Source organism: Corvus brachyrhynchos, unplaced genomic scaffold (assembly GCF_000691975.1).
Source record: "Corvus brachyrhynchos isolate BGI_N302 unplaced genomic scaffold, ASM69197v1 scaffold633, whole genome shotgun sequence".
Taxonomy (NCBI): domain Eukaryota; kingdom Metazoa; phylum Chordata; class Aves; order Passeriformes; family Corvidae; genus Corvus; species Corvus brachyrhynchos.
In genome coordinates this window covers 1,089,376-1,116,674 of record NW_008237435.1, presented here as the reverse complement: position 1 = coordinate 1,116,674, position 27,299 = coordinate 1,089,376, and the positions used below count along the sequence as shown (strand labels likewise).

General features: G+C 35.9%; 1 protein-coding gene across 3 annotated transcripts in view; it reads right to left on the bottom strand.

Annotated features, from left to right (window-relative positions):
* Positions 1–27,299, bottom strand: part of UBE2W (ubiquitin conjugating enzyme E2 W (putative)) — a 43,361-nt gene that overhangs the window by 15,139 nt on the left and 923 nt on the right. For 2 of the 3 annotated variants that reach the window (XM_008631368.2, XM_017731216.1), the window contains exons 2-5: positions 10,107–10,198; positions 6,783–6,885; positions 4,161–4,316; positions 2,953–3,028 (exon numbers count right to left, since the gene is read on the bottom strand). In XM_008631368.2, the coding sequence (XP_008629590.1) occupies positions 2,953–3,028; positions 4,161–4,316; positions 6,783–6,885; positions 10,107–10,198 (427 nt within the window). Of the gene's footprint in view, positions 1–2,952; positions 3,029–4,160; positions 4,317–6,782; positions 6,886–10,106; positions 10,199–13,047; positions 13,093–27,299 lie in introns of those variants that run through there. The other variant, XM_008631369.2, reaches the window with a different exon arrangement.

Genomic DNA, 27,299 nt, shown 5'->3' with positions numbered 1-27,299 from the left:
CCAACACAGCAGGAAAGAAAATGCACAGTTGAAACAGACATTGGATAAGGCAGACAATCTAGAAATATTTTCAGTTATCAAAGATCAGGAGCTTTAAAACAGGGCTTATGAGGACATCATTTTGTAGTAAAGAAACCTCCATAACTCTGCTTGTGGAATAAACTGCTGTGTTGGGGCAGGGATGCAGGGATTATATGAGAGATTAAAAACTCTGTATTAAGTTAAATGCAGACACATGTCAGAATATGTCTCAAAGTGCCACTTTATAAATCTGTGCTCATATGGGTTTGCTTTACATCAGCTCCCAGCCATGGACTATTTTGCTCCCAGGCAAATAAATTCCAGGCACATACCGGAAAAAAATATTTTCCTTCAAATGCATGTATTATTACATATGACAGACTTCTTCCTATGTCTTCAAAACACAGAGCTCCAATGTCACATTAAAGCTAAATCAGTCCAATAGGCAGCTGGCAGCAGAAGTGGCAGAACCACTCTGCATCTCCCTCCACAGGTTGTCATATTAGCACTGGCATTTAATTTCACACAGTAGTTACCCTTGGACAGCTGGTTTTCTTTCCTGGGTGGGATTGTTTTTTCTTCCCTCATTTACCCAGCCAAAAGTGGTTCAACCACAAGATTAGATATTTGACACTTGAGTTGAGGCATGAGCAGAAAATAAACATAACAGAAGCATTTTTTCCACACTTCCTTTTACTGTAATGTACCATTTCTTTAAACCTGTTTAGAAAACACTGACAATTTAAAAATCTTGCCTTGGCAATCTTGTTCTGCGTCCACAGAGGAGAAACAAAATTAACTGAGAAGAGAAGGAAATGACACACACACAAAACTGGAAAGGGAAAACACTCTATCGTTTATGCAATTTTTGTCCAGTGCACATAAGGTATGTTTTATTTTTTAATGTAAGAATTTAAAGCAGTGGGGAGCCCAATGAACTTTAAATCAAGAAGCAAGACAGTATGAGTTATTTAAATGAACTTTCTTTCTCTTGCCTCAGGTTGGTTTTTTTGGTTGCTCTGAATTTGAGGAGGGGTAAGGTTTTCTGACTTCCAGAAAAAAACCCCTTGCACAGTTACTTCATAGTAACTAAAATACTCATTCAGCGAACCGTAAGCACCTTGATGGTTTTGAGTCATAATAATACAGCAACCTTCAAAATCAGTAACTCAGATTTCTTTTCATACTAAGTTGCTGTTTTGCCTGTTTAACACAAATTGTATTTCATGATTAAGAAATAAAAGTAGTATCTGCAGACTGTTCTCCATTTAGATTTCTGTTTTAAATCAAAATGAGACTAGTGCAAATTAAAACTAGACAGAACATATTTTAATCACAAGATAAAGCCAATAAATGGAACTTTACCGTTTATCTTTAAAAACAATTAGCAAGTGAAAATAGAAAGTTAACAAAAACTCTCCCAAAACTGCCATTTAAGAGAAACCAAAACTAGAAATGGAGAACTACCAAACACATTACAAGAGCATGAAAACAGAGAGAGAAGAGAAGGTGACTGCTGAATAATCTGGTGAGGATGAAAAATCCATCCTTGTATGCAATGTGATTATTATTCTTGGAGTCAATTTTAAAAGCAACCATGTGATGGTCCCAAGTCTCTTAAATGCATCTTAATCTTGTGACATACAGCACTTTTCTTACTGTACCTGAAGGCACCTTGTTTTGGAGATACTATTACTGTATTATGAGAAACAGAGTTTCATTCTGTTACATTACCATATGTCAGAATCCCATGGGCCTCAGCAAGTACTATGAAACTATCAAGTTTTTCTTGTTAAGCCATCCATGGGCTTTTAAGAACCTTAAGAATTTTATGGGTGAAGACTTTGGCATTTGCCTCTCCAGTCATGAACTCTCACTGCCTCAAAATACTTGCTCTCATTTCACTTCAAGGACAGAACATATCCTGAGTGGGGAAGCCATGAAAAATAGAGGATGTCTTATGGTGGAACCTTCACTGAGAGGCAGTGATGGAATCAACTCTCCTGCACTACACTAGCATACAGTATTACCTGCTCTAACATATCCCTTCCCAAAGTACTTGCGCTTCCAATAACTACTGTTTGTACAGAATTTTCCTAGGGAAAGCAAGGAAAGCAGTGCTAACGAGAAGAGAGAAACAAAGCACGGCCCATCTCTACCCCCTACTTCTCTCTTTCCTCACCAATGGAGTGGATAAGACAAGCACATATAGCCAACTGCAGCTCTGGGTAGAGGATGACAAATGCTGAGGCAGAAGGAAGAAACCACACAGTGTAAAGCAAGACAGAGAACACAAAGAAAAGAAAAAAGCACAAAAAAAAAGCAAAGCAAGCCTCAAACCAAAAGCAAACAAAGAAACAAGTACCCCAACACAACACTAGCACTGCAGACACTAGCAATTTCAATATGTTTTTTTTCTTTGTTATTGTGTCCATGGAGAATCTTATTACTGTATTATTGAGTATTAATTCTTAGTAGCCTTTAAAGTCAGTCAACTGTCCCATACTGGAAATTCTGATTAAGAGTAAGGAAATTATCAAAACACATAGCTGTTTACAAATACCATGAAAGTTTTAAGTGTTAATAACCATAACAAAAAAAAAATGGTTTAAAGCAAAACCTAGTTTCATAACGGACTTTCCCCGATCCCAAAATTTAAACTTGTCATGGATTGATACAGTTTACAAGAACTTCATTCAAAGTCAATCCTACAATTTAAAACATGTTTACATTTCCACCAAGAATTACTCAAATGTGATGTAGAAAAAAATGTCCCAGCAGAGTATCTCAGAAACAGGATTTAAATAACTTTTTGAATTAAAAAAAAAAAATAGCTTAATGCTTTGAACACATTTATCCTACTTCCCTATATTTTAATTGTCTTCATCCTGAAAAGAAGTTAAAAATTTCTGGTCCTAGTTAGATACTTACCATGATACCACCACTTTGTTTTCTTTGGATTCTTGTTACATGTTCTTACATAAAATGAGTTATCTGGAGGTCGCCTCTGCAACAGAAGAAAAGACCTACAAATAATCAAACAATCCTCATATTGTAAAACATGAGCTATTTAATAAGCTTATGAAAGGTTACCATGTGAATGCAGTGAAAATGAGGTAACAGGCATTTTTTTCAAGAAAAGTCTCTTAAAGATCCAGGTAACAAATTCTTACTAGAGATACTCCAAGAAAAAAATTAGTAAAAAATATCAGTTTGGTGATAAATAAGGGGAGGAAAAAAAATGAAAAAAAGGGAAAAAAACCCAACAAACGAACAAAAGAAACCAACCCACAAGGAACAGCTGTTGTTCAAAAAACCCCCCAAAATTAAATTCTTTTGCAGTTTGGAATCTAATTCTGACGTATTACATCCAATTCCCATTCTAAGGCTCAGCTTAGAGTGGGTGAACAAACGAATTTAAATATCTATATCTGATCAATACTTCACATTTTAGAGTTTTCTTCATAATTGCCATCATTATACAAAACTCATAGGATAGAATACAATACAAAGCCATTTTTGGGGTGGTTTTTTGACTACATATATGACTAGGACTGATCAGGATGCAAAATAAATAGGCATGTTTGGATAGCACATATGGACAAGCTCTGAACACATCTAACTTCCACAGACATTTCTTCTGCAAAAGAAATGGTCAAAAGTGAAAGGGCAATCTCTTTACAAAAAGGTCTAAGGTATGAGTGCCACAAAAGCAGCTCAGCACCATTTACTTCCCCGAAATTAAAATTATCAAATTCACTGAAACTGTACAGATGCAAAGTCTTAGAAACATCTGCACTAAAGACATTTCACAAGTCATTCTGCACTGCCTTTAGAGGAAGGATAATTTTACAAAGAATAGTCCTAAAGCATGATTGAACTTCACAGTTAGTGCAGCTGGAAGGGTTCCATCCCCTACTTTTTTCCAATAATGATATATAAGCAGGTTACCATGAAAACAGTGGCAAAGTACTTACTGCACTGTTTATTTTGCAGTTCTAGCTTAGTATTTTCTCAGTAATAGAAATGTAGGTAGATTTGCCTATTTTAGAATTTGAGAAATGAAAATTTCACTTTGTAAAGTAGAAAATTACTAACTTTTACTTATTCTACTTCAACAGTGCTTAAAAAGCCCATACCTTTTCTTTGCAGCTGGAAAGCATGCTAATAATGCTAAGACAAACAGATTGCACTGAGAGGGCTGGAGACCAGTCTTCTGTTAGAATGGATAAACAGATATGACCATTGCTATAAACATGAGGATGAACAGGGATATTGTCTCCAGTAAACATGACCTAAAAAAAAGAACAAAAATAACTAATTTATAGTCCACGTTTTAAATAAAACTGTAGTGGTTTGGGGAAAAAAAATACAATCTTATTTAAGAAGCAGGTCTGCCATTTTTGCTTACACTAAGTAACACTTTACCACGTTGGGTTAATTCACTTTTGGAAACTATTAAGTGAAATGTAAAATAAACAATGGAAGCCTAAATAACTAGTGAGGTTTGGAGTTAAATAAATGGTTAAATATAGGGGATTTTCTATTAATATTTATACAGCATAGAAAAATGCAAAGGTAACAATGTAAAGACAGTTCAGTATCTTGCAGCCTCAGTGTTCCATGTCCTAAGGAATACAGTTGTCTAGCCAAAACACTGGATTTTAATCATTTTATAAGCCACAATACACCAAGAAGCACAAGATTCACAAATGAGTATTTCTATAATCCTGGACATAACAGAAATTATATTCTGGACAACTCATACAGGTTCCAGCATGAAGAAAAAAATTAAAATGCATCAATCTTATTAACTATAAATAAAGGACTTGTGAAACCAAAGTAAGGTACCAAATAGGAAATATTTTTAAAACATTACTCAAATGGAAAAACTTTTGACATAGGTGAATATGGAAGAAAAGCATTTAGAACCTTAACTCCTCTCTATTGAAAGATACTATCACTGTCGAAAAAAGGCTAGAAAAGCAATTTTGACAACTACTGCTCTTACATCAAGTTTTTGTCAAACATATCATTGGTTCAGGACCAACAGAAAGAGAGTAAAAGTGAAATCTTCATATCAGTATTATACTCCTGAAGTCCTTTTCCAACTCCTTTTATGCAATAAAAACATAAATCTCTACCACTCATAACTATAATAGCCAGCAGTTTCTTAAGTGTTTCTTAAGCTACCTAGGTATGCATATAAATATGTAAACATGTACGCAACACACCCACCTCATCACTGATGACAAGAAGCAACACCTTCATCATATAGGAAGCTGAAATTAGAGAGCTTAATTCATCTGCAAAATGGCAGACAGGTTTCTAAGGCATAAGAGAAACTGGATGCAGAATGATCTTTCATAGGTCTTTAAACTGGTATTGCTGAAGCATTGAAGGGTTTACCTTCATAATCCTGTAATGTATTTCACTTGTAACTAATATCCTATTTTTACATGAAAACCTGAACTAGGCAGACTAGGTAAGTAAAAGCATGCACACTATGACAGACAACATACATCTCAAGGCAGGAAACAACCACATGATTAAAGCAGCAGAAGTGAAAACTGTCAATTTGCAGTAAATAGATTGGCAGGAGACGTAATTATGACCAAGAAGTTTGTAGTACAGGATGACCCTACTGCACAGCAATGTTTGAAAAACTGAAATTCTAGCCATCTAAAACAATCAAGTATCCAGTACATAAATTTTCAATTGTTTTCTGTGATAAAAATCAGTGTAGATGAGTGGATCCAATTTGTTTCTTAACAATAAATTGCACAGAGCCACACATAGGTTGGGTAATGAAGACAAACAACTTGGAACCCAATTAAACTGGCTACTCTCTTGTGGACCTAGAAGTAGTACCTTGTAAACATGATGAGGTGCAAAGTACAGGTGGCCAGTTTGTTCTTTAAAAGACTGAAAGTCAGCATCCTAGTGTTTATCATGGTACCTAAAAATATGTTAATTTTTATGGCTTAAGTGTCTCTCACAGCTCTGTGCTTCAGTTTTAATACCAATGACTGAAGTTGCAGAGATCACTTCTAGAAGTCTATGCCGAAACAGACAGGACAAGAATTAAGGCACTCTTGCTTTTCTCCTTCCTTTTTCAGAAAAGCACGGGTGACAGCTGACCACTACTCTTATATTTTGAAACATTTCCCTCAGGTAATGGAGGAGTGGATGTATACAGCACATTCTGCAGTCCCTAAGTGCTGCTGTCCCTTCAGCTCTCTAGGTTGTCATGAAACCAACACAGTACCTCATAGCTCAGTTACAACACTATTTGCAGGCCTCTCAAACATGTCATGTATCTATGAGAATCCCTACCAGAAGCACAGTATTGCTTCAGCTGTATTAACAATGGCAGCAGAGAAGATGCAAGAGTCTTAAAAATCAAACAGGAAAAAAAAAATGTTGAAAGTAAGAAGGAATGAAGCAACAGTTTGTTGTTTACTTGGCTCCTACATCCCAGTAAAGAGGATCTTCCTACTTTACCCTGTGTTTCATAGGACATGAATATTAAATCAAAGAAGCCTCCAGTTTACACTGTCATCAGTACAAGCAGACATCAGAGCCCCATACTTCATTGGAGAATCATTTTTAAAGAAAAGGCATCTGCACAATGTGTTTAGTACAAATTAAAGTAAGTGAAGCTCACATGTGGATCACTATGTGGATGACAAAATACTCAGCACATGTCATACAGCTGTCACCTGAGGGCACCAATAAGAGAGAAAGAAGGTAGCAGTTACCTGAGGTGAATCAAAAGGATACCGACTACTAAACTTAAATAAAAGCTGAAATTTCTCCCCTTCATAGAGTGTTCCTGGAGCACCTTCCATGTCTACAATCCACCTAAGGAATAGGGGAAAAAGCTGTTAGCATTGTGGACTGACAAATTAATACTTCTACTCCTGGAGCACAGGATTTATCAAATCAAGTATCAATCACAGCCAGACCATCTAACTTCTCTTCTAACACTGTAACAATCACCAACGTGGGCAATACATCAAGCCTGTATTTGAAAAAAAAAAAAAAAAAGCTTGGTGTTTTGCATACAGGCACTGACACAGCGATGCAAACTATAAATGTAATTATGACTTGAACCACACACAGACCTGTCAGTTCCCAAGAAATGGCTGTTAATGTGAGACAACGAAACTGAAATAAAAAACCTGCTTGAAAACTTTCACCAACGTGGGCAATACATCAAGCCTGTATTTGAAAAAAAAAAAAAAAAAGCTTGGTGTTTTGCATACAGGCACTGACACAGCGATGCAAACTATAAATGTAATTATGACTTGAACCACACACAGACCTGTCAGTTCCCAAGAAATGGCTGTTAATGTGAGACAACGAAGCTGAAATAAAAAACCTGCTTGAAAACAAGTTTGGAAGGAAACAAACTAGCACACATTCTCTTTTGTGTTGTTTTACTTTTCTGTCAAGGAAAACATCAATACAGTTTATTAAAATGAAATCTGTATCCAAGGGGAAAGGGCAAAGCTCATCTTGTACTTACATCTGGAAAAAACTCAGAAATCAAATGGTATCTGGCAGATAATGGAATCAAAACTAGAAAAGTTAATAGTGTAAAACTTTAAAAGTCCCAGCAAATACAAACAAAACAAAAAAAAGGATAATTTGAATTTGTAATGAAGATAACACCTCAACATATCAGTATTCTTTTTCCTCTGCTTCTTTGTTTTCCATCATAATAACATTAAAATAACTGACAGGTGGAGTTGTTGAGGAAAAGGGTGGTGGTATTGTATGTGGGCATGTTACTGTTGTTTGGTTTGTGTTGTGGTTTTTTTAATACACCTAAAATCAGATGCTTTGCTATTGTTCAACATGTATAGTAACACTCTGCTATCTAACTTCTACAATTTTGGAGTTCAACTGCTGACCACTTAATACCATCCTTTGCAGCATCACTCCCATTTTTGGTTTTTCACCTTTGATTGAGTTTTACAAATCTAAACAACACGATAAGGTAAAGAGACTACAGAAATATTCAGATAAGGTTTACATCAACTCAAGAAAGGCCACTGAGATTCTGCAGAACAGCAGGGTACTCAGAAAAGTCGCTATCTCCAGCTGGCAACTCTGATGATCCTACTCCCCACCACTCCATCCTCCTGTCATATATACTCTCCCTCTCTATTTAAGCCACACACATTTTTTATTCTCCCCTCCATCACTCTTTGGGGGTTTTTTAGCTGGTTCTGTTGGTTTTGTTTGTTTTGGTTTTTGGCTTTTTTGAGAAAAACTGCATGTTTAATGACCTGCTAGCTCTCACACCCTTCAAGAGGAATGCATCTTCAACACCAGCACAGTGATGGCTGTACAGTGAAGGCTGATAAAGTATGTTTCATATTTTAACTTTGTGAAGATGCCTTCAACTTAATCTATCTGCACTCCAGACCACTTATCTCTTCTTATGCCTTCTGCCTTTACATTTATACACGCAGTGCACCAATATTCTTTAGATTTATTGGTTCTTGTGATCCAGAACTTCCACTTCCAAGTTTTTAAAATAGTTTACTTTACTAAGTAGAAAGTAACTTTGCCTGGACATTGCTCCTTTTATGGTCACGGAATCACTAGAACCCATATTTCCTGTGTGCTTTACAGTTTAGCCTTCTCAAATTTCTAATCCTTGTATATTTAAAATAAAAGATTGCTCAACATTTTAAATGACCCAGTTATATCACGGGATCCAACTATTTTATTCAACATCTTTAAAACCCAAGCAAGTATTGCTACACAAATTTTTAATGCAACCAGTTCAAACTGTGAATTTGATTAATGATCTCAAAACATGCTACGTGACACCAAAAACCCTCAAAGAGAAAAAAATATCTTTTTACTTGTGACAGGAAGCTTCTAAAACAATGACAATTTCAAAGTCTAGCATGACAGTAAATAGGAAGTTTTTCTATGCAAGGTATTGAGTGGTATAAAAATTGTACAGGGCAGAAATTATAATGGGCTAGTAATCTGGAAACAGAGGTATCCTTTTCCATCTGCTCTAAACTTTGATTTAACAGTTTTTGTTGAAATAAGCGAATACTACTTGCAATATTAAATTAACCCATTTTTGCAGAAAACTGGAAACTGCTATTTCAATTTTAGTCATATTCATCTGCATGAAGTATCACAAAGGCCAGCATCATTTAAAAAGCAGTGAGTGTTTAACTCTGTATATATGAGGCTCAGAAAATCCTCACGTAACATGGTCTGAGTGCCACCACTCAAAATGCAGATGTGAAAATATCAGAATTCAGCTCCATGTTTAAGCTGAGTAATGAGTATTTTGAACCAAACCACTACATCCATCAACCAATAACATAGCCCAGAACAGACAGCCTGAGGTCATACTCTCATCGATGTTTACATGTGCTAAATTTTTAACATTTCTCTAAAATTAAATTAAGAAAATTATGAGACAAAAATGTCAACACAGTCTGAATCTTTTGAATTTCAGTCAATTAAAAAAAGGATTAATACCAAGAACAGCCCCTGTCCATTTCAACACATAGAATATTTTATCATGTTTCACTTCCTGTTTTATGAATCACAGAAAAAGCCAAGGCAAGGAAAGAAATGCCAACATGTGTACCTGGACAACTTTGCTTTTTAAGGTTTCTCCACTTGCTTTAGAGAAAGATAATGGAAATTAACAGCTATGACATATATTCTATTCAAATATCACAGAACCCTAAAACAGCTACTCCATTATTTCAATAAATCTAGAAGGGTGTCAGAGGTTAGTAGGTATGAAAGTCTGTTAAATTATTTTATTCTAAAACATGCAGAAGCTTTTACCAATTGACAGTTTGTTAGATAGTAAAATGCCTAATAAAAATTTAATAAATTCACTATCCTGCTGCTGAAAGTGTCCAACACATTACTGCAATATGCTCATTAAGCAGAACAATGTTTCATTGCCTGGACTAAAAGCCAAAATTCGCAATGTTACTTGAAGTAAGTGGTGGAAGTGTGAAGGTGATGCCTTCTTGTTACTTAGTCTTTTCAGCATGATAGCAGAAATAAATAATATATGTACTTACTGTGTAATTGAATTTTGTACACTCTTTTCATCTAGAGTCATTCCTGGAGGTGGATCATTTTGAAATGCCAATAGTTCTTTTTGTAATCGTTTCTATAAAGAAATTGTATGGAATATTTGAAATACTAAATAAAGTTCAACAATAAACATGCACACTTAAGTACATTTCATCAATTTTTGAAAGCTAAAAGGAGTTTTATCTGACAATTTAAAAACAAAGTGAAATTGAAAGGTGAAAGAAAATGATGACTCCCCTCCTAAAAATTTAACTGAAAAGACACAGGCAAAATAAATTACAGGCTTTAAACTTACTTTTTGGGTAAAATGCAATGGCACTTACATTTGCAACACTGCAAAGGGAAGAGCTGTTGCATTACAAGCTACATGGAGGCATAAATGATTTTGTCACATTACAAAGATACCTATGAGAGCTCTAGCCCTAGCAGCAAACATTTCATATTTACACAACAGCATCAGATTTACAATTATATCTACAAGACTTTAACAGCACAACTTCCTCCTCTTAGTAATCTAAGACATTTCCATTTGGCATCTGTGCAAGTCTTTGCCTTGTTCTAAGTCATCCCAGAGGACAGAACAGAAAACTAAAACAAGACTACGTGGATTGCACAACACAAACTAAAAACTTTACACTAACTGCATCTTAGAACCTATAGAGTCATAGCACTTATTAAAGTGTTATCCCAGCAGCTCAGGTAATTCTTGCCTATTTTGACAGAGATCAACTGGTAACTGCAACCAGCTGTTTATATAAGACCTACCAGAACTGTTTCTTACAATCTATCGGGCAAGGGAAATGCAACCTCTGTGAAGTGCTGTCATTGGCACTGCTCTCAGAGTCTATTTCCTCCATATAAACAGTTACACAATACGTTTTGTCATTTCCAAGCCATCTAGATGACAAAAAGTTCAAGGCTTTCTCATTTCTACTGTCCTTCTTCCTGCCAACAATTTTAAGGTTTACCAGCTACAAGTTCACTTCAACCACACTACTGGTCAAAATGATCTTATACTCCAAAGGAATAAAAATATATGGTTTGGGGATTTAGTATTTCATTTCCATTCAATATCCAATTTTTTAAAATACTGGTTTACCACACACTCGTAACTGTTTTCCAATGCTTAGTAGAACTTTAAAAAAATCCCCAAGGAAAAATAAAGTGTTGATTTGTCAACACAGGAATGATTCAGTATCTCATCAAATATCTTTGAAATCAAACAACAATAAATTCAACCACCCAGCTCAAAGAAAAGGCCCTTATACATTCACAGTTTACATTCTGAAAATAGTGAAATAACTTTCTGTCTCTATCAAGTAGCCCTGAAAACTTCCTTGGGCTTCTATATTCAAAGTCCCTACCTTGCACCGAGATATAATATAAACAAACTGAAAACCCAATTTTAGCATTTTCATAAGCTATATACATTGCTCACGCATTGAAAAACAGGTTAGAATCCTAGTGTTCACCTTTTTCTTTCTGCCCAGATTAAGAAAACACCAACAGTATTTCTAACACCACTATTATGAATTAGAATGCAAAGGAGAAAAGTTACAAAACCATTTTATAAATCCTTAATTTGAATGACAGAGATGTTTTGAAGTCAATTCTCTTTCTGGCACTCTCCCAGACCACCACCAAATAAACATCAATGGCAATCAACCTGCGTATGCTTTGTCATGCAGAGTAATATTTTAAAAGTTCAGAGATGAGAACCTTATATGACAGTGGAAATTCAAATTCCCCTGAAGAAGAGATTTGGAAACATTGGTTAAAAAATAGCAAAGAACATATGTATAAAAGAACAGCAAATAATTCAGTAGATCCATTTACTTATACATGTAGACCAACTATACAACTTTGTCTTTATAAAAAGGAGCCTAAAACCCATCTTAGAAGTTAATTACAATCAGCAACATTAAGCTATCAGTGTCTGTAATTTGAAGAGAGAAAATTTTGTCTGTTCTGTGTCCTAAAAAAAAAATTTCAAATAACCAACACTTAAAATATTATCTAATTTCAAGTTTGCACCTTTGGCCCTTTCTCCAGGAACCATCTTTTCAGTCTAACACAGACTCAGTCATTCTTTTATCCATCTCACTAGTGCAAAAATATCCTCTGTTTCACAAGTTTTTGGTTCTCACATACTATGTTTATGGTCCTTTCTAAAAAAAAAAAGCCAGTACCAAAAGGAAAAAAAAATAAAATGTATACTTGAACAACAGAGTACCACTCAACAGAGTACCACCACAACAGTGCTCTGTTCCTCTGATCCTAAAACATTTGCTGACACTGGCATAAGGGCCTGTCCATTCAGCATAAATAACACATACAGGCAACATACTACTTCTCATCATTTGCAATTCAAAACAAAATTCAAAAAATGTATCCCAGAGAAATAGCAGGAGGTAATATTTACACTTTGGGTCAAAAGTGTCACATCAAACAAATCATATTTTTAAAGACAAAAAAGAAGTTATTACTTCCCTGTTAGCCAATTCAAACAAGTACCAACATAAGCCAGGAAACGAAAGCCAAAAAAGGTATAACCCCTCCCACCAATAAAAAATCCTGGACAACTGAAAAAAACTGATGAGGAGAAGGCTACAGTACTCAACAGCTTTTTTTTTTGCCTCAGTCTTCAACAGCAACCTCTCTTCCCACACCACTTAAGTGGAGGGACAGCAGGAGGGAACGAAGTCCCTCCCACTGTAAATAAAGGTCAGGTTCACGACCACCTGAGGAACTTGAATATAAAGAAGTCTCTGGGACCCAATGAGCTGCATTCCAGAGTCCTGAGGGGAATTGGTGGATTTAGTTGCCAAGCCACTCTTCATGTTTGAAAAGTCATGGCAGTCAGGTGAAGTCCCAGCTGACTGGAAAAAGGGTAAAAAGGAGGACACTGAGACCTGTCAGCCTTACCTCTGTGCCTGGGAAGTTCATGGGACACATCCTCCAAGAAGCTGTACCAAGGCACATGCAGGACAGAGAAGTGATTCAGGACAGCCATCATAGCTTCACCAAGGACAAGTCCTGCCTGACCAACCTAGTGACCTTCTACAATGGAGTGACTACATCAGTGGACAAGGGAAGGGCTACAGATGTCATTTATCTGGACTTCTGGTAAGTCTTTGGCTTGGTCCCCCACAACATCCTTCACTCTAAGTTGGAGAGAGACGGATTCAATGGCTCGACTGCTCAGTGGATAAAGAATTGGTTGGACAGTCACATCCAGGGGGGTTGGAATGAGATGATCTTTTCAAATCCAAACCATTCTATAATCAGTTCCATCTGACCTCTATTTGCAGCTCTCAGTGGAAATATCAATAATAATAAAAAAAAAATCTATGCCATTCCCTTATAAAGCTGAAAAGAGCATGTTCAGTAGAAAATGAATGTGTTATCTATTAAGTTACAGAAACTCAATAACCCAGAAAAGTAAGACTGTAACACTGTCAGTGTTATAATGAAAACAATTTACAGCAAATAAATGTATCACATTGAAATAAGGGAATCCACAAAAAACCCTGACTGTGATTATCTAGTAAGCATAGGGAACTCCAGCGCAATTCTGATTAATGGTAAGTTCCTAGACACAGCTCCACACTGGAAGGGATGCAGAGGTGAAGAAACACACACTTCTTCTGGATTTGTTCTTGATTCAGAGCACTGTCCCAAACAAAACCAAGTTTCAGCAAAAGGCATTATTTCCTTCTGCCTTACTGTAACCACTCTAATCCTATGTCTGCCTAAAGAACCTGTATTACATCATCTCCGTTACACTACACCTTGACAGATTTTATGTATCTCAGCTCCCTCCCAAATAAAGAGGCTCTCACCCTAGAACTGCAGACAATCAGGACAGAACAACTGCTATTAGAAATGGCAGAGAACGTCTTCATTTTTCTTAGCTCCAGCTATACTGACTATCTGGATAATTTGCCTTGATATTTAAGAACAAAAGAAGAATCTTGTAATAAATTCCTGGATTTCGCCACGCCTCAATGACAGGAATTCTGAAAGTGTTAAACAGTTCAAGTGGAAAAAATGCTCCTAAAGATTTTTTAAGTATTAGTCTTGCCACTACAGATAGAAGTAAGGCAGTCTATACATGAAGATAGTTACTTCTATTGGATTAACTAACACACATTTAAGATATGGTTTAAGTCCATTATTTGTTGGGGTTTTTTTCTCCCAGCTGGAATAATAAAACATACTCTGTATTTCAAAACATTCTACTATTCCATTAACCACACCATACAAGTTAATCGATCCTAATCTGACGAACATAGCTGGGTATCTTTAACAGGCTTTCACCAGACATTTTCAGAATTTGGGGTTTTTGTATCAAACATCAACTCAATTATTTCTGTACAGAATAACAAAGAGCTGCCTACAGACCTTTTCCAGAACATGAGAGTACTCAACAGCAACTGGAACAAAACTGTAGATGGCACAAATAGCCTACTAACCAGAATTCATTCAAACAGCAAAAAAAACATTTTAAGAGAGAGACTAAGTAATATTTAGAAAATAATCTTTAAATCAACTTCTCTGGTCAATGCATTCCAGTGTTTCATTACCCACGGTATAAAATGTTTCTTTTGTATCTTATTGACATACCTTATGTTCCAATTTGTACCTATTGCCCTTTGTCTTCCCACGGTGGCTCTGTTTTCCCTTGATATCGTTCTATTATGTTGTTGTAGGCATCAGCAAGACCTCTCATTTGCCTTCTCTTCTTATAGCTGCAGAAACCCAGTCTCCTTGGAGGCCATGCAGTTGAGCCCCAGCCATCCTGCCTGTCATCTGCTGGATGCACCCCAGTACCCCAATGTCTGTCCTGTACTGCGGCTCCCTAAACACAGCACTCCAGATGTGGTCAAGTACCAGAGGGAGGGGAAGAACCACTTTCCTCCAGCTGCTGGCTCCACACTTGCACAGACAATGCAATATGTAGCTAGAGAGATTCAGAAAACTTGAAGATACTTTCCACAGATATTATGAAGGACTATTTTTTTCTTCCTCTCTTTCATACAATAATTTGTCTCCAGTTGTGTCTCATTAATACAGAAACTGGATTATCAGAAGACTGATCTAGTTTAAAAAAAAAGTTCTTAAACAAAGCCCTTAAAGACTAGATTCATATAGTTTAATTAGGAAGCCGAGTTCCTCGTTACCACAGTAATACAGAAAATATCTAAAGTTTAAATTTAAAAACTTGAAATTAATTTCTCTTCAGTGTTGAATAGGATTTGCTGACCAAAAAGGATACAAAGGACATTAATTTTCTTACAGTAACACAGTCTAAACACACATTCTTAGCTTCAAGATTTGAATGTACTTTAAAAAAAATGTGACTCTGGTATATCAAGTCCATACACAATAGCTACAAAAGGCACACTGCAACTGCACATTCCTCAAATTGAACATTTGAAAAGGAACGGTTTCACCAGTGGAAAAGCCTTTCTTATATTTGACAGAATTATTGTTTTTGTTTTCATAAACATTCTAGAAAATTAGCAACTATACACATAGCAGGACAAAATGTAACAGAGTAACACTTTTCAGACAATTTTAACTCTCATTTGTAGAATGTTACAAATTTAGGACTTAAAGATACCTCTCCATCTTCCAAACATAAGGAAGTTATGTTAAAAGCCTTTACCATTTTTTCACATCACTTTATCTCTTGCTTCTATAACTGGAAGAGTTTTCTTTACAGTAAGAGATCTAGGTGGATTGAATAAATTATCGTCAACTTACTTCTCTTAGGCTTCATGAACACAAAAGAGTTCTTTAATTTATTTCAACTTGCATCTCACCTTTCCCAATCTCAACCAAACACTTTCAAGGCAATGCAGACTGCCCTCAAAATACCCTTCGGCAGGTTCACTCTGGCAGAACCAAACACCCCTTCTCAGTCGGACACCCAGTCTAAACAGCCAACTACAACTTTGATAACTTGTGGTCTTTATAGTTTCAGAAAAAATAGAGTCCACATGATTGATACCACATTTTTCTTGTGTGCTTATTCAAATGTCATACTAAAATGTGTGGAAAAATTTTGCACAGTCAAAATACAGCTACTGCTCCTCTTTCACAACAGCTACAGCCCAGTAAGAGCAGGAAATCATGTTAATTGAATGTGATTTCTTTTCCTAAATCATCTGGCTAATTGTCTCTGCTAATTGTCTAATGTGTGCTATAGGTATCAGACACTATTTGGTCCAGTGATTTCCAAAAGTCAACCTTTCACATGATAGTAGAAAAACAAAAATAATATTTATCATCTGGAAACTCACTCAAAAGAATTGTCAAAAATCTCAGATTCAGTTGCTTAAACACTTTAAAAAAGCAATCCAACCTACATAGCTAAATAAAGATATTGAACCTGCCCTTTTTGTTTGGCATGATTTGTCATCAATTCAAGTATTTGTGTCACCTATTCTTTGCTTTGCTTTCCTTTCCTGTTTACAAGCTCATCCTTTCTCTCATCTTTCTAATGATTTATAAAAACATCTTTTAACGCTTTTCAAATATACCGATTTAAAACAATGAATCGTGAGTAGATTTCACTCGTATATGCTTGTCCCTTTAACAGTAATTACTTAGTTTCATTTTTCTGTCCTGTACAAAGCCTCCTCAATCTTTATGTCACTGAACAGGTCCTCATGTTGCCATATTGACTTTTACTATTACTCTTGTTGTTTTCCATATTGAGACAACTTGATACCATATATTAGTATTTTTTTTTCTAAAAACCAGTAGCCCTTCAACACTCCAGCTATATTAAGACATGCATAACTTAAGTCAATACCACAACTGATTTTGGCTTTTTCCTTACCATGGATCAGGAATACCATTTTTTAATCACACAGTCAAGTTGCTTTCAGCCCCTCAACCAGCTCCTTCAAGTCAACATACAAGCTAGTGCAGCTGTTCATGCCTAGAATAACCCCCAAATGGATGTTTTCCATACATGATACGCTCCTGGGAGCTGTGCTTGCTTTACTGTCCTTCTCATAAGACACTTTTTCAATGCTTCTGCTAATCCATCAAAAGATTTCATATAGAAGCACCTTTCCTGCTTGTCCACTTTCTATTGAAAGGGACTGAAAGAAAACATGCTGCAAACTTATAGGGGAATACATGAGGGATGCACAGGCAATCTAACTTTGATCTTTTCCTTATTTTTGAGAGAGAATCTTATGCTTAAACATTTTTTAATACAACTTTAAAGCAAACCAGAACTAAAATGTATCAAATTGATAAAAACATTCACTATCTAGAGGGAAATAGAACAGCAGAGTAAGACTATCAGAAACCCAAGACTGGTTAACAGCACAATCTTTCAACTAAAGGAATAATCACCTGCAAAAGGCAAAGAGAAGTGATGTCACCAGTAGCTTATAGAAGTATTTTCAAAAAGGTGGAAGTCTTTCCTGAAACCAAGATTACTTATTCACCTATCTCAACAGGAAAGGGTGAATCAGGGATGAAATCAAGGAACACAGCTTAACACTGATCCAAGCATCACTTTCAAAAGAAGTTTATTCAAGTACTTGAGACATGACTGACATAGCAATGGTTTGTATTCTGTTGTTATTTCTGTCAAACAGGATTTGTGCAACTCCTTCAATTATCCTCCACAGATTTTCTAGGGTATCAAACTTTTAAGACTTCTTAAAGCATATGGAAAAAAGAACAGAAAATTAACTGGTGCCAGTGGAGTAAAATTCCTGACAGCTCCCCAGACAGCTCACAACCACCTCAATCATTTCTATCCTGACAGACAGCACTCACTGTCTGTCATGGTTCCAGTTAAATATATGTCTGAAGTCAATGGCTTCTAGCAAAAATACACACTCTTCTTTCTCCAAACTGGCACACATCTTACTTGGTCACCTCTGGAACTGGGGAGGTAACATCTCAAATGCCACAGCTGAATTCTCACTTGTGTTGATTCCTGGTGAATCACATAAAGAAGCAGGCAGGGCAAAAGCATGTAAAAGGTGCAACATGTGAAAAGGGAGAGAAGGCAGCAATATGGTACAGGAGTTTAGAGGTTTTCAGTTAGAGTATTTCAGAATCAACCCAAGAAACAGGTAGTTTGGTCACTGTGTACCACTGAGCTGGATGTTATAGCACATAAATGCTTATTAACAGATACAAAATTATTTCACTGGTCATGTCCCTGTTAGTTACCTCAAATGCCAATAACCTATATTCCTAAAGCATATATGGCATCATCACCATCACATTGCCAGGGATCTTTTTTCTGATTCTACCACAAACAAGGGACACCCATGGACAGAGAGGACAACAGACTTTAACCACAATCCCTCACAATGAAGTAATGCAAAGGTATTTCCCTTACCCACCATGGAAACTTACCTAGCTCTTGTAGGCATGTGAAAATTACCTTTCTCAATACCTTTCAAAAGGAGTATCACCGTATCAGGAGTCTATTTTCAGTTCTAAGCCCATTGTCAGAACTCTTCCAACAGCTTTGCCCCTCCCTTGGTAAAGTGGAGCACAGAGAGTTAAAGTTTAACAGAGCTATGGGCAAACAAAAATCCATGTACAGTCAAGTTAGGGGGGTCACTACCTAGTACTAATTATGTACATAGAGCTGAGAGCACCTAGGCCAACCAGTGAGTGTTGCTTCAGGTAATGTCTTAATCTTCATAACTGGAGCAGGCAAAGCATAGATACAGTGGTGTACTGGCTCTGTTGATTAGCAGTAAAATATTAACACCTTAACCCAATCAAGTTTGAATGTGTGCCCATACTCCTGGCTTATTATCTCCTATGAGTTGAAATTACAAACTCTGAAAAGGTAAATGATAAAAAGAAAATTAAATTGCAATTCTTGAATACTTCACTTTTTGGTGTTTCAAGAAATGCAGCATGAAATGTGCAATGTCTTCAATCAGCAATATCTTAAAAGAGTAAACTAAATGATGAGCTGTCATAGTCAAATACTTTACCTACAAACAACAGTGATTTTCCTTTTTACAGAGAAATAAAGTAACAAGGAGAAAAGCTGAGTTGATTAAACCCAAAGCAGATTCTGCAAAAGACATGATATATTAAGGGAAGTGATAAGAATTTGGTAGCAAACACCTAGGGAAAAAAGCAAAAATATCAGAGAGGCAGAAACCTACAAGCAGAGCAAAAAGTGGAAAATGGGCCAACAGCTTCCTTTCACTTCTGTTGGAGGATATGTTCCATTGCCACACCTTATTTCACCATTAAAACAAGATGTGATGGGCAATATAACTGAAATGTGGTGGCCTTTTCACCTGGATTGGTAGAAACTCAACTAGCCATGTCCAATAAGGCAGTATCATTATGATATGAAGAAACAAAGACAGAACACAACTTCACAGACTAGGAAGCATGCAGGACCAAAACATCTGCACTTGAATTGTGCTACAAACCTTCTATTCCTATGCATTCACATTCCCTTCTCTTTGTTGCAAGAAACTACAAATGCAAGAAAGGAATAGTCTTCCAAGGCTAAGCCTTCCTGGACACTGTAAACTCAAATCTTAATCTGACTCAGAGATCAAAGAGGAAGAAAATTAACTCATAAATAGTTAGAAGTTAAACATTAATCCCACAGGGGCTCCACTCTTCTATTTTATATTGGTAAAGCTGCTGCACCCTAAGGAGAACTAACATTTCTTCCATAACTACCAAAACTCTCTTCTACATCCAAAAACACCAAAACACTGCCAGTAATACGATAAAGTCCTGGCAAAGAATTTACATTTTGCTTATGAACCACAGCCTGCCACCTCCTCCCCCATTCAAGTTATAAAACGTTTCACAAAAAACATCCTTTCTGTTTTGGAGAAGTTTCTACATGCAGGAGACAGTCACTGTACAGAGACAAATAGCAATCTTGTCCCAGAACAGGAGCTGATAACAGGCTGTAATGACAGTGTTGTGTAACACCACCATGTTGATTCATAAGCAAAGCTGTTGCTTGACTGCTAGTACAAGCTACTAGCCTGAGAGCATAAGACCACTAACAACTCTGTTTTCAGTATTTCGGTTTCTTCCATTCACAGGTTTCTTACTGAAAAGTGCCTCAAATACAGAATATGAAGTTCTAAACACTGGATAGATAGTTATGCTTTTCAAACTAAACTACTCTACAGAAAGAAAACCCCACCCAACATATTTTAAGCAGTTTAAGTATTCCTGGAACTCACTGCACATTACTCTCTAATTAGAAACCTAACTGAAAATATCAAAAAGCTCTCAAACAGAAGAGAAACAACATCAAGATTAACAATGGTGACATTTAAGAAAAAATAACCCGCTACACTCCATCTCTCTACTTTAGAAATCTAGAGAATGACAGTTCCTACAAATAAAAACCCCTTTATATCCCAGTCAACCAGGTCATTCAAGGAAGTCCCTGAAGATTATATCCCATAATTCAGGTGAAATAATTTGCTCCAGACTCTCAAACACACAACCCAGATACTTGATTATCACAATCCTGCATGAATTTTTCCTCTCAAAGTTCTTCTAGTAAGCTTTAATCAAGGCCCAGAGGAGGAAAGATAGATAATTGTCTGGATGTGGTCAATTAAAGCTTCAGCAAGACGCATAACAAAACAGCTCCACAAAATACTCTGTCCATTAAAAAGTAATACTGGGATTTTAGCTCAAAGAATTGTTTTTCAGTTTTATCTATTTTTGGCTGAATAGCATGTTTTCAATCTATTCTGAGAATGCAGAAGCAGATTAGTCTCCTCCTCATTTCTAATAAAACATGTTAACATCTGGCGACCCAGTTCTAATGTTATTTCCTCAGACCAATCCAGACTTCAAGATCTGAATGTCAGGCATTTAGCACACTTCTCTCGTTTTAAAGGAACCAAATGGCAGTGCATGAATCTTTTATTGAGCTACTTAAAATAAGTTTCCACCACTCATTTTTTGTTATTCAGAGCATTTAAAATTTTCAGAAATCCAGTTATGGATTGAGGGTGGCGGGAGGAAGGATTGTTGATTTCTCAGTTTGATAACAGAATATTATCTTCATATACTCCAAGATATTCTAAAATATTTGACTGAAAGATCAAAGCAACAGTCCTCTTTAAAAGGAAATAATATGCTTGACTTAAACTCACTAAGAGACAAGATCAACCTGAAATCATAACTACAGTATAATTAAAGATAAATCACAATAACTATACACACACAAAGGAAACATTCTGTACTTCACAGTCTGAAAAGCTTTTTGCCAGATAATCAAATTTTTTACAATGAACCTGTCATTTGAAAGCAAATTAAGTGGAATCCACTAATACAGAATAAGATGAAACTGACAGTGAGTCATCTGCTTTGTAAATGGAGTCTTGAAACGTACCAACGCCCAGCACAAGCCTCACACAGTAATAAAAGTCAACCACAGATAATTTTATCTTTTAAGGAAAAGAGTCTGGCACTACTTGAACCACATCAGTTAAAGAAATGAATTTAAGACAATAGTGAGGGCTGGCACAATGAGGGCAACCATATGTTTACCAGGAATTTCTCATCCTTATAAAAACATTCCACAGGTTGGTAACCAAGATAAAGTGTTGTATTCTGACAAAAAGTGTTGTGGAGAGAAAGAAGGTAAAATGTTTGAAGTAGCAAACAGTAACAAGATTTAAATACTCATCCAATCCATATTCCTAAATATGAAAAGGGGAGAGTTTATAACTTAAGAAGGGGCAAGGAAACTGAATGGATTTAGGTTTCTTATTACTGGCCATCAGTTCCTAGTGAAGAAGAAATAAATACATCAGCGTGAACAAGCAGCATCAAATTCTATGAAGCATTTTATTCCAGCAGGCTTTCAGGGACAGTATTTGCTATGCTCTAGTAAACTATTATCACAATTTATTGACATATATACAGATTTTCTTCTTGAGGCTGATTAAGCCGTATTTTTAATTAAGCTGAATTAAAAAAGATGACAAACAGTTTTCCATTTGTAATCATCCAAGGAGAAACAATTATGTTTTAGTACTGTGTATGAAAGGATGAATAGCTAGCATCCTCAATGAGATCATTAATTAGCAAAAATGAGGTGTCTCACAATTCCTGACTTACCACCACTAACTTCTATCCTTTCTTTACTAATACATTAATATTGTTCTTAGGAAGGCAAATTATAAGGTTCCCTGTTCCCTCCCTTCTTTCCCTGCCATCCCTGATTGATATCTATTTTTCACGGCAGTAATTGAGGTCACCTGAGGGAAAAAAAAGCAAACAAAAAAAAAAAAACCAAACTGCAAAGGCTTGCACAGATTCCAGAATACATTTTTGAACAAAGCAAACTAAAAAAAACCCCAAACAACTGCAAAGGCTCGAACAGATTCCAGAATACCTTTTGAAAGCCCTCTACTATCAAAAGCAGGCAGAAGACATGTTACCTGACCTTCATCAATCACAAAAGGTTGCTTACTGGCTCTTTTTATTTAAAACATTTAACTGACTTATTTTCATTTGCTTTTAATAAATGAAGTAGTAATAGGCTCCAGCAAACAGATAATACCATCTCTTCCTCCCTTCAAAAGACAAACTATACATCCAGCTGACAGTCCTGTCACAGTCTTTCACTACTTCAAAGCCATGCAAGATGCACAAAATTTTTGGCTCCAAGTACTGAGCAAAAGACCTTCGTCATCCTCTTCCCCTCTGCCCTAGTGGAAATTTTAGCCTGTAATCTGCTTGAAAGCTCATCTCTCAGCTGTAAACCAAGGCTGTGTGAGAGACATGATCTAATGATCTGAAGGCATTTATATTTGTTGCACACAGTCATAACTACGTGTAAGTTCAATGGGAATAGTGCCTTCTCTCTTTCACATTAATAGGGATAATTTAATCTCAACCTCTGGGTGCAGCCGCCAGTGTGGCCTACACCTGTATAATACATAGTGAGGATCCTTTAGTCTAAAAGTCTTAGCTCAGTAGAATTGGAGCAAACAATTAAAGAAAGTACCTGATCACCGAGTTTCACACATTGTTTGAGCTAAGCTGCTTTAGCTTATTAATTACAAACTCAGAGAGCCTTCCAAGGGAGCAGCTTAACAAGACAACATTCCCTGGCTCTTGCAAATGCATTGTGTTCTATTTTTCTCCTCTCAGAACTTGAATAGCTAGGCCTAAACACAAGATACTATAAAACTGAGCAAAAAATAAGGGCAATGAACTAGAATAACTCTTCTTTACAACAAATACCTGCCTATTTTATTTTCCTGATTGAAATCATACACATATTGGTGAGATACCAATGTTCAATGTGACAGGTTGAAAGCGTCCATAGTTTTTTACATTTAAGCTGCATAGTTGGTCTGTTTGTAAGGACAAGCTGCTGATAATGCTCAGGGACACTGGTTTCAATAAGCTTTTCTACTGCTGCTTTCTTTCTCAGAAGTGAATTCTTCCATCCTAGCTATAAAATTCTGCAGCTGCTGCACAGCCAAGTATTTCCCAAAATTTTATTTACACAGGCAGATACACAAACAAGCAAATGAGACTCCTTAGGGCCTAAAGCAATAACTACTATTTTATTAATCTTTACTGAATAAAGACTATAAATTTTAAACTTCAGTTGATATTCAAGTAAAAACTTTATTTAAAAACTCTCAAGATTAAATTAACTCATCTTGATAAAATTACTAAAAATTTTGTATTTATCTTATTTTACTGTAGCATAGCTATATGCCAAAGCTAATATAGCAAACATCAGTACAGACTGATTACCAATGGTTAAGTAAAGGACTAACAATCTCTTAGCGGACAGAAGAAACGATTTTTACTCTCTACTCATCCTGGTTTCAATTATGGTACTTGCATTTCTCAGTTTAAATAATTATTAAAATTTTCATCTTCAATAGTATTTCACCAATGGAACTACTAAATACTTCATGTTGTTATTAACTACCAATAATTTCATTATGTTTATATCCCAGAATTGGTTATATGGCTACAGTACCCACTCATTTTCTTTTTTTTCCTCTTTGAAACAACACAAATAGCATCCTGTACTGTGACATTTAACACTACAGAACCAATGTGCATTACCATCCAAGTTCCAATTGACTGAAAGCTTTCCTCACTTAAGGTTGGAGTTTTGGCTTTTTTTGGAATGCACAATAAAAATAGTTTAATACTTTTTCCTGGGCAAAGCTTTTAAATAAGAAAAAATTATTGCCAAATCATTAAATAAAAACACTGCCAGTACTGAGCAAAGATTGAGCAATGAGTAATTGTTCTGAGAACAGCTGCAAACAGAACTTTCACTAACACTAGAAGCACAGGTAAAGAATAAAAGGAAGTGTAACCAAGAGCGCATGTATTTTTTCTGGCGATTTCAGCAGCCTGTAAATATTTTCTTCATCCCCTACCCCACTGGCTGAAAATACTGGGGTGAAACTTGTGGGAAGTTTTCTTATTGCTACTAGCTTGCATACTGTGATACAACTTTCCTTGGGATCTCAAACTGGACATGAATTCCGCATTGTCATCTCACACAGTTATTTTATTAAACAGCTGCTTAGATACACATTTTGAAAAAAAAAATCCTATTGATGGAACGAGATTTTTCAAGTAGCACTTTATGTTGGTGTGTGCATGTAATTTGATGGTGGCCCACCACAGCAGGTTTCAATGGGTAACACAGAAGCACAGTGAAAGCTAACATTCTACACTCTTTACTAAAGTTGTTTGTCATTAATTACATTAGCTCTGCATTCAGTCAGATTTAAATACCTACACGTACAAGTCTTATGTGCCTAACTTCACAGAATATGTGAGAAGTTAGCCTGATGATAAAAAAACCTAAAACCATTTCTCTAAATGTTTTCACAATCTCACAAATAAATCCAGAGTTTGTAGCAACCTGACATTAAAAGGAGGTGAAAGGTAAATCATAGTAATTAAGATGTCAATATTATCAATAAAGTCAATCTTTCAAGTTTATGATGCAAATAGTTCATATCTGCACATTGAGGGAAAAGCTTTAATTATTTAACACTTTGAACAGCAATGACATATTTTCTGTATATTTTCAACTGAACTTCCTTGGCTCTATTTTCTACCTGCTCTTCTATTCATAATGTAAGTCCTGTGTTTCCACCTGTTCTGAGAACAACTGTTTACTGTTTCTTTAGCATTTGCCTTTAAAAGCTTCAGATTACTAAAGATGCTATATCAAAATTTTCTAGAGCAAATCCATTCTACTCCCTTGTTTGACATTACTTACACCTTTTCAGAATATTTCTGTGTTATTTTTCCAGGAGAAAGTTGCACAAGCTTGTGCTTTTTCTGGGAAAATTCTTGAAAATAAGTGCTCTTTCTTTAAAGGCTTGTCTGGGGGTCTGTTAGCTTTTTTTTAAAAAAAATATTATTTGCCTAAAGTTATGCAAACTGGGTTTAAACCAGTCCAGCAGTGGCAATTAGTAACAACATTGTTGTTAGAAAACAAAACACAAGATCACATCAACACTGGCTTCTATCATTGTAGAAAAAGAGGGTTACAGAAAACTACCATTAAAGACTCTCCACACATACAAAAATCACAGTAAGTTTAACGATATACACGAAGACTCAAAGTCACAAGTTTTACAAGTTACTGTGCATCCACTCAGCTGCAGTAACTACTCAGGTCAATGCTCAGAGCCATTAGCAAAAAGAGGCAATTTGCTACACGTTCCTAAACTTCCATAGTAGACTGACTAAGAACAGGTTAATCAGAGAACTCTCATAACTTAATCAGAGACTTTTCAGTAGACCTGTAAAAATAAAAAGTAATTAACCTAGGGCATCATATACTGTTGTATAAAATTACAGCAGTTCAAGAAGTAACTAGAACTTACTTTGTGCACCAATGTATCTTTTTTATCAATAATATAAATAATATTGTCATAATAGTAGAGTGTCAGACCACTGGTATAGTCAGAAATGACAATGAGTTGCATAAACATTTCAGGTAAACACTGGGTATTTAAAAACACTAAACTTAATCAGAAAAAGGACATCTCTTTTTTGTGTCAGGCAACTTAGATACTAGAAGATAGCACTAATTATAATAAATTAAATCATTCTGAACCAAAAAACCCACTTAAAATTATATATACCAGTTTCCTTTGTAAAACTTTTTTTCACACTGAACACATAAATGTTAATTGATAGAAGAATTCAGAGCCTTGAAATCTTGCTCATCTGGGAGCATGTCTACGATGAACTTAATTTTACTGTTCACTTACTACATTTTCATTTAAGCTTCCTGTTTTCAACTCCTTTCCAATATGCTAAACTACATAATTAAATTAGTAGTTTACTAAACATAGAAAAGAGTAATTAGAGCATTTTGCAATTAGGAACATATAGACAAAAAAACCTTCATAAATGTCCTTGAATCTCTTATCAAAAGACAACAGAACATCATGGAAGAAAACAAAAAGCATCATCTTACAGCTGGTGTTTCTAAAATGAAAGCAATTACACCATTAGAGTTACCATGGCTGTAATTTCAGGAAGTGAGTACTACCCTCCACACATCTCACATTTAGGCAACATTTGTCATTCATGTATCCTAAACAACCTCACTTAATATGTAACCATTTTTTCCCCTTTACAGAGGGAGCAACAGGAATTAGGGTGAGGCATGCTGTAGAAGGTCATTTACTAGGCCAGAGAGAGCAACACAGCACAGCTTTACCAAGTCCCTTTACAGATTGCCTCCTTCCCGGTTCACAGCTGTCATTTCCCTGCTTTTCACACAGTTTTATGAAAGATACTTCTTAATAAATTATAGCCTCTGTTTTGCAGTTGAGCTTGTAGAAGTCTGCACATTAGAAGAAAAGCACTGAAAAACCACATCTGCCAGATAGAGCGAATAAAACCAAGGCAGATCAGACTACCTGCCTAAGATACTGCTAAAGAAGAACATTCTGTACAGTATGTTCAACTTCTTGATCTCGTTTCATTCCAGTAACTCTGAAAGACATACCATGGGTGGGGGGGGTATACTTCTAAACTTCAGGAGAATAATTTTTATCCCATAAAGTTCAATGCTTTGACATTTTAACTCTTTTTGGCTATACTAAATCCGGGTTATTAGGGCAATTAGACAAATTTCATTCATTTTGTAC